Source organism: Cydia fagiglandana, chromosome 7 (assembly GCF_963556715.1).
Source record: "Cydia fagiglandana chromosome 7, ilCydFagi1.1, whole genome shotgun sequence".
NCBI classification, from domain to species: Eukaryota; Metazoa; Arthropoda; class Insecta; order Lepidoptera; family Tortricidae; genus Cydia; species Cydia fagiglandana.
The window spans coordinates 19,283,073-19,299,234 of NC_085938.1; the positions used below are offsets into that span (position 1 = coordinate 19,283,073).

The following is a 16,162-nucleotide window of genomic DNA, read 5'->3' on the forward strand; positions in this document are numbered from 1 at the left end:
TATGAAACCCTATATTCTGATGTACAATTTAAATTTAATAAACATTATTTTATTTTGTCTGAATATACCTAGTTGTTTTGCTTTAAAAATCCTGACTATCTAAAACGCTTTCAAAACCTTATCCTTATACCACATTATCACAGTATAATCAGCAAAGATTACTTTTAATAAATTTTCGATTGAATTAGGTACTCTTTTTTAATTTTGTTAATCACAAATATTTTATTGTTATAGTAGAAAAAAGTACGCATATAAAACGGTTTAGTTCTGCAAAGTTTAATTAAACCTTATTGAATATTTGGCCAATTTTTCTAGATGTCGTTCTTCGCTCCACAAAACATGGTGGTATCTTGGAGTCTTATGTAAAAGAGGAAAGGTCGGTCGGCTCTGAATACAATTGATGGCGGCGGGAGCGGTGCAGGCATTGCCCTTGTAGGTATGATAACTCCTGGAAAGATATGGTAAATTTTGATGCAACTACTTCATTTATATATTAGTAATCAACTCTGGCTTCTCACTTGACGAAATTCAAACTCTAAATTTAGCTGTAGATCCAGATATAAACATATATTTTTTAAGAGAAAACATTGATAGTGTTATGTAACTTACTATTTCAGTCATCATCGATATATATTATTGTAAACTCTAAGATTTACTTAATTATATTTACAATCCAGGACACTTCAGTGGTGGGTCACTAGGTATATTTTTACTGGGGACCTCTATTAAGTTTTTATATAAGGTAAGTACCCCTATTAACGACCCCATTAAAATTGGCATTCATTACCGCGGTATGTACAAAATAGCGTTTAATAAGAAAGCTTATTCACTTTCTTTGAATCTAAGAACACAGAAATAAAGCCTTATCTTTTGACTGTCGAATAAGTATAACACTACTACGAAAACATCACACAAACAAGTCGAAAAATGTAAACTAGCGTATTAAGAGCGCAAGATTTGGTTGCTCCATACTAACACGCAACACCTCAAGGAAGTAAACGCGTATTTTATTTAGTGATTAGCGTAATAATGGAAAATATTATGGAAAGACTAAGACTTGAGATTGATTCTTAGTTATTATCTCTATGATTGCCAAATACTTTATTTGCGATATTTGCTCGTCAATAGGGGAAAAAATAGGAAATTAAAAACCTCGGTGTTAGGTTCCATTTTCTTTGTGTGACACCTAATTTCGAGGTATACCTCGGTAATAACGGAAACGGTATTTTAGATTCGAGCGATCTTATATTCATATATAAATGCACATTTCCTTGACTTTTGATGTTATTGAATTATTTAACCACCTATAAAACTAAAGAGCTATTAACGTGGTATGAAATCTATGCAAGAACTCTTAATTTTGATTACAATTTTAGACACCTTCTCACACGTTTTCTTAGAAATCCTTATATGAGAAACTCGTTCAAGTATTGATATAAAAACAGGAGTATGGTTATAAAGTTTATTTTAACCATTGTTTTGTAATATTTGCAATCATCCATATTGATAGCATTAAAAAAATACAAGATTACTATTTATTTTGATTAGTCGTAAATGAGTTTTAAAATTATTTGAATTGAACCGTTTAACGATGGTTAGAAAAGACATCACTCGGTAATAAGCTGTATGAGAACCTAATACAGACCCACCCAAAACTTTCATGGCTTCGAAATTAATAGGTTCTAAAAATACCTAATACTTTTGATACTCTTTTGTATACCAGGTACATAATAAAAGGGTTCTTAAAATTCAAGGGCCTCATTTTCAGACCTAATGTTGTACCGTTGCACACAATATTTTTTATAAGGAAGCAAACATTAAATGATGTATAAAGTCAAACGAAATATTGGTTTTTAGATCTTTGCCTAGAAAAAAAAATTTTTTTCATACAACTCTTGGCTATTGTGATATTTGTGATCATATAGAGTAGGTATAGACAAAGGACACGGCCCCCTACGCACCGCGCTTCAAGTGTAGCCGGTTTAGATATCACTGGCAGTCATTTAATCGACAAATAGAAGTGCTGCAGTAGAAAAATATATTTTATGTTAAATATATAAAATAGACACTCAACACAAACATACAACATTAACATTAACTTACACACATCTTATATATGTATTGTGTAGAATATAATTGTGATAGCCTGAACGTTTTGGCACAATTTGCCCTCCACGTCCGGTTGAAATAATTAAGTACCTATTTATTTAACGTAGATAGGTAATAAATTAAACAAGGATTTCGACAGCATCACCATTGCTCGTAAAGGGTACCCCACGATGTTTTTAGCGTTAAAGGAACCAACTATTTCTATTTTAAATTTATAAATTAAATAAGTCTTATAATATTAAAAGCGTAGGCATTGAATATACCATATTTTATCCATTATTGTCAAATAAATAATATTTATCATAATTATGAAACTAAAAATGCAACCGAGTTATCTACCCTCGTAAAAAGGAACCCACATCCGCGGTATTTGGGTAACAGTGGTCCATTACCACGGTAATAGGCGATTTCGACATTTTGGTTTTGATAATTATTTTTTCCTTTATAATTTTCTAAAACAAGGCCAGAAACTAAAATAATATAAACTTTAACTAACAAACTAACATAAAAAAATATGTCTTGGTCCTTACACCGCCGGTTTATGCTTAATTTTTGGCTCTTTTTGGGAAACTTGCTTAACCCCCTCGTTAATAGGGGTACTTACCTTATGTATTATATTTTTTGGTTACCCAATTCTGTTTCTAGTTTATTAGTAGATTAGGTCTGCTTGTACGAATGCCTCAAAACATTCTATATTACTTCATATTAATACCTTTTCATGATATTATTTCCTTCTTATGGATTTAACTAGTCTCGACAAAATTATAAAAGGGACAAGAAAGAAGAAAAAGGTTACCATTAGCAGCAGCAGCTTCGGATCCTTCCTCGTTCACTTCGATGAATGCCTTCTGGATGGCCTTCGACACATAAGTGTTCTCTGGGGTCTTCAATAATCCTGACAGTCCAGAGTCCTTAGTATCGAATATTTTGGTAACGCCCAACTGGGAAATGGACAAACATGGTTATGAGAGGAGCATATTAAAATGTACATTTACATTATAAAGTGCTAAGAGAATTCATTAATAAAATTTGCCGGTCAGTTTGACCTATAGAAGAATTTGAGAGACAAACATGTATTCAATTCTGAATGACGATGACGACCAAATTTAGGCCGAATATCCTGACCTTAATCTGGTTTTAGGATTAATATTAATTAGGATAATTTAACTCCAAAATCCATTTCTTTTTTTAAATTAAATCTCTTCCTTTCCTTCCTTTCTGCCTTTCCATATTTTTGTTCAAAACAATTATAGTCTATTAGGTAATAACTAAATGGAAAATATTCAAAACTAACAAGGAAGACAGGTAAAAAGTAGCAATTCTAGAGAAAAACGTAACTACCTTTTTAAGAATATCAGAAAGATCGGTTGTCGTTTCAATTGTGATTGGTGGCAGGTACACCTTAACTTTCTGGCGGCTCAGGCTTCCAATGACTTTATCGTAGTTTGGTTTGAGTTGCAGGTTTTTAGCGACTTGCAAAAGGCCATTTTTTTCGTTTGGCAAGACTACGACCATGCTGAAATTGTCGCCTTTGTAGAACATTTGAAGGACCTGAAAAAAAATAAAACGTTTATTACTTGTATATGATTAGTAGACAGATGTCTATCACAATGAAAAATGTACTGCGGTCATAAATCTTAAATCATTTAAGTATTTGCGTGAAAAGGGTACAGTTACAGATGTCAACGTGGGATTGGAACCCACAACTCTGGACTGTAACCAATTACACCAGAAGCCAGTTTTCCGTGACTGGAAAGGTTACAAACTTAACCAATCCAGAAGACATGCATCAGAGTATGACTCATATTAAATTAGAGTCAGACCAAGAAAAGTCTGCAGCGGATTTGATAGGCCACTCAGTGAAAGTATTATTTTAAAGTTAAACGTCTATGAAATTTTGACGAATAAATAACACTGGCACTGCGAGCGCTATCAAAACCGCTGCAGACTTTTCGTGGCTTAACTCTATAAAAAAGTGCAATAAAGTTTAATTGCTTATTTATTTATCTTAACTTTTTTGCACAAAATATATACAACAATGTACAAATGGCGTACTTAATGCCAAATGGCATTCTCTACCAGTCAACCATAGGGCCAAACAGATATGTTTGCTGATGTGTAAAATTACCGTGCAGTTGAGTTCAGGAACTTCTCCGTAGTTGAACTGTCCCTCTTGGTACATCAGATTGGTCTTTTTAGTCGTTCCATCGCTCAGGTAGAAATTTGCGTCCTTGATGGTGTTGGTTTTGTTGAATGCGTAATGCCATTCACCCTAAAATAACCAAAGATCCATACTTTAATATTATAAATGCAAAAATGTGTCTGTCTGTCTGTCTGCGTGTGTGTTACCTCTTCACGCTTAAACCGCTGAACGGATTTAGTTAATATTTGGCATAGAGATAGTTTGAGTCCCAGGTAAGAACAGGATAGTTTTAAGTCGGAAGTCATCCCTAAAGAGAGTGATAAGGAGGATGGAAATAAGAAAATTAATAAATTGCCTATTAATTGGTGTAAGCAATTAAGCATATTATGCTCGAAATGATTGCCATTCGATTTTATCCAGGCTCTGTACTTAATCTAACTGCTGGTACTAATTCCACGCAGACGAAGTCGCGTGTAAAAGCTAGTATTTAATAAAGGAAATTAGATAGATAGAATACTCTTTATTGGCACACTTCAGTAAAAAAATACAAAACAACAATTGATTAAAATAATAGGTAGATTAGGTAGGTTATTAATATGTTTACAGTAGTACATGAATTCGTATACGAGTAGATATTTACCTTGAAGTAAATAGCGTTGACCAACACAAGTCGTGTTAAAGCTGACAGATCAGAAGGCTGGATCAAATCATGAATTTTATTGTTGGTTTGGCTTTCGACCTGAAATAAAATGTACTTATTGTTATAAGTTAAACAACAATAATTAATAAAATACATGAACTATCATAATAATATTAAGCAGAGTGTGCATTGTTTTATATTCTACGTATTTAAAAAATATAATTATCTTTAATGGAGTCTGTTAAAAACAGGACAGGTTGTGTTATTTTTGTCAGAGGCGGACCAGATAAATACATAATAAAATGTTTCAGACGAAATATGATTGGGGGCATACAGTTTAGTATTTACGCACCTAAAAAGGTTTTACTGTTAAGACATTTTCCTGTAGTAATTTTTACAACCTATATACAGGTCATGCCTGTAAAATTTAATTGTAAATGAAATTACCCAAGAGTTGATAGTATTCGCAGCTTCAGTATTCTTACTAAAGTCGACTTCTTGGGTGCCGGCGTGTACAACGTCGACAGAGTCTTTCTTGAAACCATCACTCAACGGGTATTTCAGATCAGAGTATACTTTGGCAGCTGTGGACAAGTTGACACTGGTTTGGCCTTCGAAGGAAGAAGCCAAACCGGGGAATGCAGAACGGATCTGAAAAAAAAAGGTTTGGATTGGATATTATAATATGAATTTGCTATAAAGTTTATGAATTGAGAATTAAGAAAATAGTGGATCGCTTCTCCGATACGTGGTCCCCATTCTTCTCTCTGGATAGTGACGTATTGGGAAATATTTTTACACATCATCATCATCATCATCTCAGCCATAAGACGTCCACTGCTGAACATAGGCCTCCCCCTTGGACCTCCATTCGTACCGGTTGGAAGCCACCCGCATCCAGCGTCTTCCGGCGGCTTTAACAAGGTCGTCCGTCCATCTTGTGGGTGGACGTCCTACGCTGCGTTTGCTAGTCCGTGGTCTGCACTCGAGCACTTTTCGACCCCATCGGCCATCTTCTCTGCGCGCAATGTGGCCTGCCCATTGCCACTTCAGCTTGCTAATCCGGTGAGCTATGTCGGTGACTTTAGTTCGTCTACGGATCTCCTCATTTCTGATTCGATCACGCAGAGAAACTCCGAGCATAGCCCTCTTCATAGCTCGTTGAGCGACTTTGAATTTTGAGATGAGGCCGATAGTGAAAGACCACGTTTCGGAGCCGTAAGTCATCGCTGGTAACACACATTGATTAAAGACTTTCGTCTTGAGGCACTGAGGTATGTCGGACGAAAAGACATTACGTAGTTTCCCGAACGCTGCCCAACCGAGTTGGATTCGGCGGTTGACCTCCTTCTCGAAGTTGGACCTACCTAATTGGACTACTTGTCCTAGGTAGATGTACGAGTCAACAACTTCGAGTACCGAGTTCCCAACAGAGACTGGGATGGGCACAACATTGGCATTTGACATAAGTTTCGTCTTGTCCATGTTCATTTTCAAGCCCACCCGTTGTGAAACTCGGTTGAGGTCATCGAGCATCATGCTGAGTTCCTCCATCGACTTTGCCATGACTACGATATCGTCGGCAAACCGAAGGTGAGTGATGTATTAATAATAATAATAATGTGTTTTTATATTTTACTTTTATATTCATATTATAAAAACCCTAGCCTAAGAGAAATGATGAATAAAGAAATAATAATAATAATACGTCGATTCCTCACTCTGCGGCCCTGACCACCGGCAGCTTGGGCCCTGCCCCGCTGCCGGCGGCACCCTAGGTTAGGTTTTTTATAATGTGTTTATAATTTTTTTTTATTGTTTGTAAGTGTTTTTATATTTTACTTTTATATCCATATTATAATTAACCTAACTTAAGAAGAAAAATAAATAAAGATAATAATAATAATATGCCCGCAGGGCAGCTTGTGGCGAGCTATTGGGGAGTAACGACCCCACGGACCCGAGTGCTCCCGAGAGTCGGTCAGGGTCTCCGTCTCCGGTGTGTCTTCGTCGGCCGGAGTGGACCCCAAGTGGACCCGCAGGACTCTCAGCTCTGGCTTGCCTTCATTGGCCGTCCAGAGAGGAGTCGTTAGAGCTATATGCTCCAGGGGTGGAAGTGTTAAAGGGCATAACGCCCCGAGTAACTTCGGAGAAAGCGCAGCACCACCTCTCGACACCCCTGAGCCGCTCACGTCGGTGTTGCACCTGGCCGTCTTTACGATGGCGCATCAGGTGCCCATCTAACGAGTGGCGAGTCACCACCTGTCTCGATAACTTGTGCAAACAGTGTTATGGCAGGTGTCCGGACTTCTTTGCAATAGCCCAGTCTTTTTCCACCCAAACTTAAACCATAGACCAGTATTCTGACCATATTCTTTACAATAGCTTCCAATGCCTGCTGAAACCGGTTCACGGATATTTATTGATGTACCCGTGAATGGGTTCCAGCAGGCGTTCTACATGACATCAAATCTCTCCAAACGGCATCTACGTGTTGGATCCATATCCCCACGCACGCCTTATAAATGACCGGGCTCGAAAGACCCGAGAGTTTTAAAACGGAGATACAAATAATAATAATATTCTTTATTGTGCACAATGATTGAATACAGCAAATTCGCCGATTGTATTCGCCGTTGATGTTGATGATTTTTACACAATTTGATGTTTATTAACCATAGCTATGACACAGATATAGATATAGACATTTATTCATAATATTCTAAATATTACATGTCAGGCATTATTTAGTTATTATGTTTGACTTCATTCTATTTTTTTACTTTTATAAAAATTAGGAGCGAGAAACACATTCCATACTTACATTAAATGCTTCTAACTCTGATAATACCTAATTAAGAAGTTGAAACAAACTAAGGGTGCTGTGGTTAATTAACATCAAATTTTACAAAAATATTTTCTATAATGTTAATATCCCGAGAAGAGAATGGGGACTACGTTTATATGAAAAAGAGTTTTTGCATGGTTGTCCACTTTCGTCATAACTGTATAGACTACTAAGTATAGTTTGTACACACAAAGTTTTTACCTGTTCTTTGCTGGAAACATTGAGTACTGTGCTAAGTTGTTTAAAGGCGTATCCGGTTGTGTACAGAAACAGTTGGACTAGCGGTGTGAACACCGAATATGGTGACGTAATAAGATTCGTTCCTGGCTCAGCTATCAATCGTTCCTAAAACACAAAAAAAATAGATTAGATTTTGACATGACCAGATGCGATTCCTGATCTTGCAGAAAGCTATTTAATTGTGTTTTTGCTCTTGGGAACAAATTTCCGTGGTTATCTCTTACCTATAGTTTTTTCCCTACCGTATAATATGCCTTCCTGTATATCACTTATTATGCCAACATCAAATGCCCAATTGATAAAGTTATTAAAATATTACAAAACTTACATAAAGGAATTCGCCATTGAAGATAGTGACACCAGCTTTTAGGCTAGCCACGGCATCGCTGCCACTAGAACCCGCAGTTGGTTTTGCAGTGGTAGGCGTTTCTATGATCACTGGAGTGTTGGTGGTCGTGACAACGGGTCCTGTAAAATTTTATATTTTTTTAATATTTTATTTTATTTTATTTATTAGGAAAACTTACAGCTTGAGTAACAAGTTAGGTAATAACATAGAAACATATGTTATGTTGTGTATATCTGTGTGTGATATGTTCTATTTCTTTTTCTTAGTCGTATTCATTCGTCAGCTTTAAAAGCCTAAAAAACCTATTAAAAGCGCTGGTGGCCTAGAAAAAAGCGCTGGTGGCCTAGCGGTGAGAGCGAGACTTGCAATCTGGAGGTCGCGGGTTCAAACCCCGGCTCGTACCAATGAGTTTTTCGGAACTTATGTACGAAATATCATTTGATATTTACCAGTCGCTTTTCGGTGAAGGAAAACATCGTGAGGAAACCGGACTAATCCCAATAAGGCCTAGTTTACCCTCTGGGTTGGAAGGTCAGATGGCAATCGCTTTCGTAAAAACTAGTGCCTACGTCAAATCATGGGATTAGTTGTCAAGCGGACCCCAGGCTCTTATGAGCCGTGGCGAAATGCCGGGATAACGCGAGGAAGAAGATTCATTCGTCAGCTTTGCAGTGGAAGGCGTCTCTAATAACTTGGTGGTCGTGACCATGGGTCCTTTAACATTTCATCCATTTTTTATGTTCTATTTCTTCTTCTTCTTAGTCGTACTCTTGTCAGTGTAGCCGTGGTCATTGAGGTCGTTGTGCCGCCTTTTTTTACTGTTTCTTGTCATGCTTGCATATTTATTGCATTTCACATACACAGATGTAAGGGTGACCCGGTGAAAATCTTCACTTGGTCGGTGCATCGCATTGAGGGGCGCAATCTGGATCAACTCTGCCCTGAACAACAAGCCTCTCCATGGCGTCGTCTATTTATCTTATGGAGTATAAACGCAAATTAAGTGAACCTATTAACAAGCATGACATTTTTCTGTGGTCAATAAACGTTTATTACCTATGTGCTCAAAATTAATGGAGCCAAATGGAAAGAAGGAATAATAAAAATCTCATCCCCATAAAGGTTGCATTCGGATGTTGACTGCAGCAGCGTAATGTTGCTGTTGCAGCTTCACCGTCAATCTCGATAGAATGAGCGACGGATTGAACGTTAACAATGCAAGTTATCAAATAAATTGACAGAACATTATGAAACTACACAATGGGACTTAATCGCGTATTTAAGTTTTAAGATTTACCTCCGACGTACGTCCGACGTTTAAAACTTAAATACGCGATTAAGTCCCGTTGTGTAGTTTCATAATGTTAAATAATCGTGAAAGTTTAAATCATTAAATTGACAGAATCCAGGCCCCAATTTCACCACGGTGACAGGTGCGACAATTGTAAAACATCACTGTTGCTGACGTCACAGGCATCCATGGGCTATGGTTACCGCTTACCATCGGGCGGGCCGTATTCCTGTTTGCCACCATCATTGTATTATTAATAAAAACTTTATTACATCGGAAAAAACAGATATTTCTCTTGCTAAGTTTATGACAATTGTCACAAGAAACACGACAATTGTCACAAGAAACACGAGAATTGTCACGAAATTCTGACATATACCTAACTCATTTCCTGTCAAGATTCACCAACAATTCTGTCTACAAATATGTCGACTAGAAAAAATAATTCTTGTTTCACAACATAATTGTAATACATACAATTGAAGCAAAATGCCTGTGATGTTTGTAAGTATGTATTTCTATAGAAAATATCTTATAAAATTGTAATATGTCACCTGTCGCTTGACAATTGTCGCTCGACATGTCACTGACAATTGTAGCCGTGGTGAAATTGGGGCCTGGTCGCATCAACAATATTAATGTTCTCCGAATGTAATGCTTACAGTGCGATACTTATTGAATTTAAACTAGGCGTCTTCCATTTCCGTAATGTTTCCTAATCTGTTTCTATATATACCTAATGGTGATAAACATACCACATTGTAATTTTTTTAACCCTTAATCAAATATCGGGAAATTATTTCCCACCTCATTCTAATTTACGAAATATTTTTTATCTTTTTAATGGCAGCACTCAGCGATACCAACCATACAGATTTAAAATCTTAGTAACATTTAGAATTTTAAAAATGGCAACCCTTTTCTAATGGCCGCCATTTGTGACCATACGTCAAAGTCAATGTCAGTTGTCGTGATTTTTTTTGAAATAACACAGTTTTTTTTGTGTTTTGAGGTTAAGTGCGAAAAAAAAATCTGTTAAGTGCATACACTGAATACTATCATAAACTAGACTTATTTATCCTGTGTTTTGCTTGAAAAGAATTGTGATAATGATATGATTTGGCCAAGATTTTAAGGTTTTAGTAAGTGGGAAATTATTTCCCATTGTTTGTTCCTGAACTTACAATTTACAAAAAATTGGTAGGTTTTTATTAAGTGGGAAATTATTTCCCAGTGTTTGTTCTCCACCTAAATTTTTAATTGTTTCCATATATAAAAAATTATGCCCATTTGTCTGTAACATAAAAAAACTGTGCTTTCTTTTTGTTTTCTTTTTCTTTTAATTATTTCTTTGATTTTTGAAGATAACGTTAAAAAATCATACTTGATCTCCAAGCAAAGCCGGGGGCAGTTACTAACTAGTAAAAAGTTAGTAACCATATCGGACAATGGGAAACTATTTCCCACTTCATTCAAAATTTGGTACTCCGTAACGGATAACGGGAAATTGTTTCCCACCGCAAAAACCCCCCTTTCCCCCCACTTAAATTATTTTAATAAATTTTTTCGTAATCTACGCACCTAAATTACCTAAAAACCATTCTTAGTTTTCAAAAATCTCATAAAAAGTGTTCCGTTTGATTAAGGGTTAAATTTTATATTAAAGGAAAATAATGGTAAAATTTACGCCTATTGCGTTTATTTTTACGTTTATTATTGGTTTATACCACATCGTTCTGCTTTCACGCAGGTATTATTAGAGTTCCTGTAGTATCCCTTGTTGCACTTGCATGCTGGCTTGCAAGGGACGACAATGCCGATCTTGAAAGGAGGGCATTTTGCGCCATTGGTGTAATCGCTGCATTTCTCCCCGGGGCAACCTGCAGGGCACTCGTCGTAGTACTCGTTGGGGCCATCGCATTTGAATGGCGCTGAAATGAAATAATCACATGTACAATGCTTTCAAACGAAATCATTGTTTTAAAGCCACGCCCTGCTTAAGCCTCTAGTTAGTCTAGTTCATCATACGAAGCCATATATGCCAGTTAAATAAATAAATAAATATTATAGGACAATTTTACACAGATCAGCCTAGTCCCACAATAAGCTCAATAAGGCTTGTGTTGTGGGTACTAGACGACGATATATATATACTTAATATATACATATTATACAAATACTTATATTATATACATAGAAAACATCCATAACTCAGGAACAAATATTTGTGATGACCACGCAAATAAATGCCCTTACCAGGATTCGAACAAGGGACCTCCTGCTTCGTAGGCAGGGTCACTACCGACTAGGCTAGGAGGCTGTTAAAGTTACTTATATCCCAAAATTAAAAGTGATGATCTCAAATGCAAATAGACTGATAAATTAAAACAACTTACGGCAAGCATAAGCCTTGATACATTTCTTGGTGACACGGTCCCTTTTGTCCAGGATGCCGCATGTACACCTGGGTGGGTCGCACACTATTCCCACTGGGCAAGTTTGAGGAGAGTTCCGGTTTTTGGGGCAGTTGTCTCCTTCGCAGGCAACGGTTGGACAACGGTTATAGATCTCATTTTCGGGGCAAGCTGGTGTGGCTGAAAGGTTTTTATTGAATTTTACTTATTAAAAAAGCTTAGGTCGAAACTAGGTTATAAAACTCCGATTCCAAAGGTGGCCGAACGGTACATAGTTCAATTTGAAATTTTGGCCACCTGAGCCACCTGAGAACTCACAATCGTCACTCTCACTAGCCAGTGCATAATCAGTCGCCGAGGCCGAAACCGGCTAGGACAGGATGATGTAAGTGAGTATAAATAACAGTGTTCTTTTTGTTTTTATTTGGGTTTCTCTCATTCACGAAATAATTTTGCCTCAGAACTGTGTCAGTCAAATAATAATCTCGCCACAACGAAGATATTCGTGTTAAATTTTGGATTTGGAATGGTTAAGTAGTAATAAATCACGTGAGTGTACCTAGACATAAAACAAATAAATTTAATGAATAAAATGACGTGCAAACTTTTGTAAGTGTATTGAAACAACTGGATAAATATTTAATCAAAGTGATATCATACGCAAGCAATACAATGTAATTACAGTCACTTAGTCTAAAATTGAAGATTTCATAATATTATATTCGTTAATAGAATATAGGAATAGATTCTTATTATTGCTTAAATTAGAAACATAACAATGACCTAAAAATACATACGTGGGCCAGACTGAAAGTTTCTGGATTCTGATATATAAGACGACTTATTTTTTCTAAGTGGCCAGTCCAGGAAATTTCAGTACTTACGTCCTAAGTATATGTAATTTCTTATTTCTTAAAATTTTGTAAGTTTCATAACTTTTAGAACAGTTACTTACGACATTTGCTTTCCGCCACGCACACATTGCTAGCATTCCTGTAAAAGCCTGGATTGCATCGGCAGCCAGTCCTGCATACAGCTGGTTGTATCGGACAGTTGTATACCTTGCCAATAGAATCACAGGTTTGATTCGAGCAACCGCTGATACATGTGTCGAAGAATTCATTTTGACCCTTACATTGGTTATTTGATGTTGCTAAAAGAAGAAAATACGTTTACAACTAAGTTATTAGGCACTGATATTTAAGACTCCTTGATTTTAAACGTTAAAGAATGATGTCTTTGTTTAACAGATTAGGGTCTAAGTGTGAAAAAACAACTGGTCAGTTTAACTACATGATACTTTATATTATTATCTGATTACTTACTGTGTACCTATGGCAAGGCTATACGTTAAGGTGGTGTGTATCATAATACACACTACATTAAGATTTAAAAAACCCACTAATCAGGTTATAGTGTTTCAAACATTTTATTTGTTAAATACAAAGGCTTCAAAGGTACTTACGACATTCGCTTTCTGGCACACAGATATTGTCAGCATTCCTCCAAAAGCCTGCCTTACACCGGCAGCCTTCTCTACACACAGCCGGTTGGATCGGGCAGTGGAAGATCTTGCCAATGTCACTGCAGCTCTGATTGGAACAGCCACTGATGCAGGTGTTGTAATATTCGTTTTGTCCAGGGCACCGATCATCGGTTTCTGGTGCTGAATAAGTGAGATTTTGTAAGCGAGGACTATAACTCCCGACAGCCGCAGGCTGGAGGGAATTAAAGACTCAGGCTTACAGTATTCTTACCCCCAGAGTTACACACAATGTTTTTCATCTTTATTACTTTCCTTTCGAAGAAAAAAACTAAAGTACTTCTTCTTAAGTTATATGTATATAGAACGAATGGCTCTCTTTTGTACGACAAATACATATAGTCTGTATGTCGGCTGCTTTACCCCAAACCAGAATACCATATGACATTACATTACACTATGAAAATAACTATTAATAAACAAGACGAGCTGTTTCAACATTAGTCAATTGTCTAATCCTAACGGCGTAGGCGGCCGAACTTAATATGTTTGCTAGGTGTTCTTATGAGGACTCCATTGTAGATTTTTGTCTAATGTTAAACCAAGACATAATGCTGAGAGATGGTAGATATCTCTAAGCATTCATTATTCAAAAGTATCTTAGTATCGACTCGTTTAACATTCGGCAAAGAAAATGTAATACATTCGGTTTTCTTAGTTTACTTACTGCAATCGTCAGGTATCACGCATCTGCCAACGTTGTCGTCATATAGGTATCCATCATTACAATCGCAGCCTCCAACCTTACAGATCTTAGGGCAGGGCTGGTTAGGTCTACAAGTTTTGCCGCAATTGACGCCGCAACCCGAATGGGCGTTTATGTCACCGCCACATCCTGTACCAAACAAATTGTTAAATAATTAAACATATGTCAGAACGCTGACGTAGCATTCTCATTCTTTGTCTTTATTCAGAAAAAATATGAATCAATCAAAATTAAAACTTGAATTCCATTTTTGTCTTTTAAAACCATCATTGAAATGTTGCTATTGGCATAAATACACGATTACAACGTTAATATAAAAATCTTACAATATCCTACTTGAAAATATAATTGCTGTTCGCAACATTTAAATATAATTGTGGAACTAATAGCAATTAAACCTAGCATAGTAGTCTTAGTTACAATTAACCTTAAAAAAGTGTAGGAACCTTTTTTAGTGGCCTGTGGTGAGGTAGAAGTTACTATAATTTCACATTTATGTTTTTGATGGGATATATGATTACTTTTTGTACAGAAATTATTAGTATTCATCATAGTTGAATCAAAACGTTATTTTTGCTAATACAAATTGGTTAGGCGCTTAGTGTGTAAATTAAAACAGTTTTTTGTTTACTTAAAATAATACAAATCGCAAAAAAATCACTGTTTCTTGATCTCAGTTTTGTACCCACTCAGTTGCCTATCTGTATGCCAAATTTCAACTTGCTAGGTCATCTGGAAGTGGGTTAGGTTTTTGATGATAGGTGAGTCAGTCAATAAGTCAGCGAGAAAAAACCCGCTTTTGAGATGTGTGTATCTTAATAACCGGTTGAGCTATATTAATGAAATTTGGCTTTCTAGCAACCGCTGTCATAAGGGTCTTAGTAAATGAACCAAATTTCATGTCTAGATACAATGTCCGAGATATTTTAAAGTGTAACTGAACACTTACCAGAAGAAGCTGGACATTGGTCTTGCAGAATGCAAGTTCCGTTGTCTGCTCTCAGGAAACCGTCGGAGCAGACACAGCCCTTGATGCAAGACTCAGGGGTTCTACGAATGCATATTTCTGGAGTTCCAACTTGACTGCAGTTTCTGTGACCACATCCTCCGTTGATGCAAGAGTCGAATTTTTCGTTAAGGCCGCAAACCGGTGCTAAAATAAAGGATAAATCAGTATTTTTTGTCACATTTGACCGGTTCGAGTCCCGACTGAGGCAAGCGATTTTTCATAAATCCTTAAATGCAGAATTTATTGTTTTCATAAACAAAGGAAAGTCTCCTTTACACAAAATGTGCTAATTACAATATTTAAGGTAGTTGCCATCCATGTGGCACTCGATTTTTCCACCCTGTATATTTATTTATCATTTAGTTACTTGTACGGAAATGTACAATTAATTAAAAAGGCACCCATGTTAGTGTATACAGGGTGAAATTTACCCTTTTCACTATTGCACAAATTGCTGAACCTATTGTGCACCTTCTGTATCCATGTTTTTACTTAAATCGTATCTTCTATATATTCCGTAAAGTGTATTTTATCTGAATAAACTGTCTTCCTTCACATAGGGGCTAATTACGGATAGGTGGAAATAAAAAAAAAATCAAAGGTTTCCTTTTATATTGAACTTAAAATGATGTCTAGGTACTTACTGCATTGCTCTGGCACGACGCATTTCTTAAGATTGTCGTCAAATACAAAACCGTCCTTGCAGTCGCATTTGTCAGGTTTGCATACGTAGCGCGGGCAGATAAGTTGTTTATTCTTGACCTTGTAGTCAGAGCACCTTCGTCCGCAGTTTATACCACAGCCGGGCTTTGCGTTTGGATCACCGCCGCATCCTGCATTCAGAATTCCTCTAATACTTTTCTTATTAGG

The 16,162-nt window shown here is 36.6% G+C and overlaps 1 protein-coding gene across 1 annotated transcript in view; it reads right to left on the bottom strand.

The window, feature by feature from the left end:
• Nucleotides 1–179: 179 nt before the first annotated feature.
• LOC134666249 (antichymotrypsin-2-like) overlaps nucleotides 180–16,162 on the bottom strand; it is a 37,946-nt gene continuing 21,963 nt past the window's right edge. The window contains exons 3-11 of the mRNA XM_063523402.1: nucleotides 12,990–13,187; nucleotides 8,309–8,448; nucleotides 7,942–8,085; nucleotides 5,340–5,543; nucleotides 4,893–4,991; nucleotides 4,238–4,381; nucleotides 3,451–3,660; nucleotides 2,906–3,050; nucleotides 180–448 (exon numbers count right to left, since the gene is read on the bottom strand). Of these exons, the coding sequence (XP_063379472.1) occupies nucleotides 312–448; nucleotides 2,906–3,050; nucleotides 3,451–3,660; nucleotides 4,238–4,381; nucleotides 4,893–4,991; nucleotides 5,340–5,543; nucleotides 7,942–8,085; nucleotides 8,309–8,448; nucleotides 12,990–13,187 (1,421 nt within the window). The 3' untranslated portion in view covers nucleotides 180–311. The remainder of the gene's footprint in view (nucleotides 449–2,905; nucleotides 3,051–3,450; nucleotides 3,661–4,237; nucleotides 4,382–4,892; nucleotides 4,992–5,339; nucleotides 5,544–7,941; nucleotides 8,086–8,308; nucleotides 8,449–12,989; nucleotides 13,188–16,162) is intronic.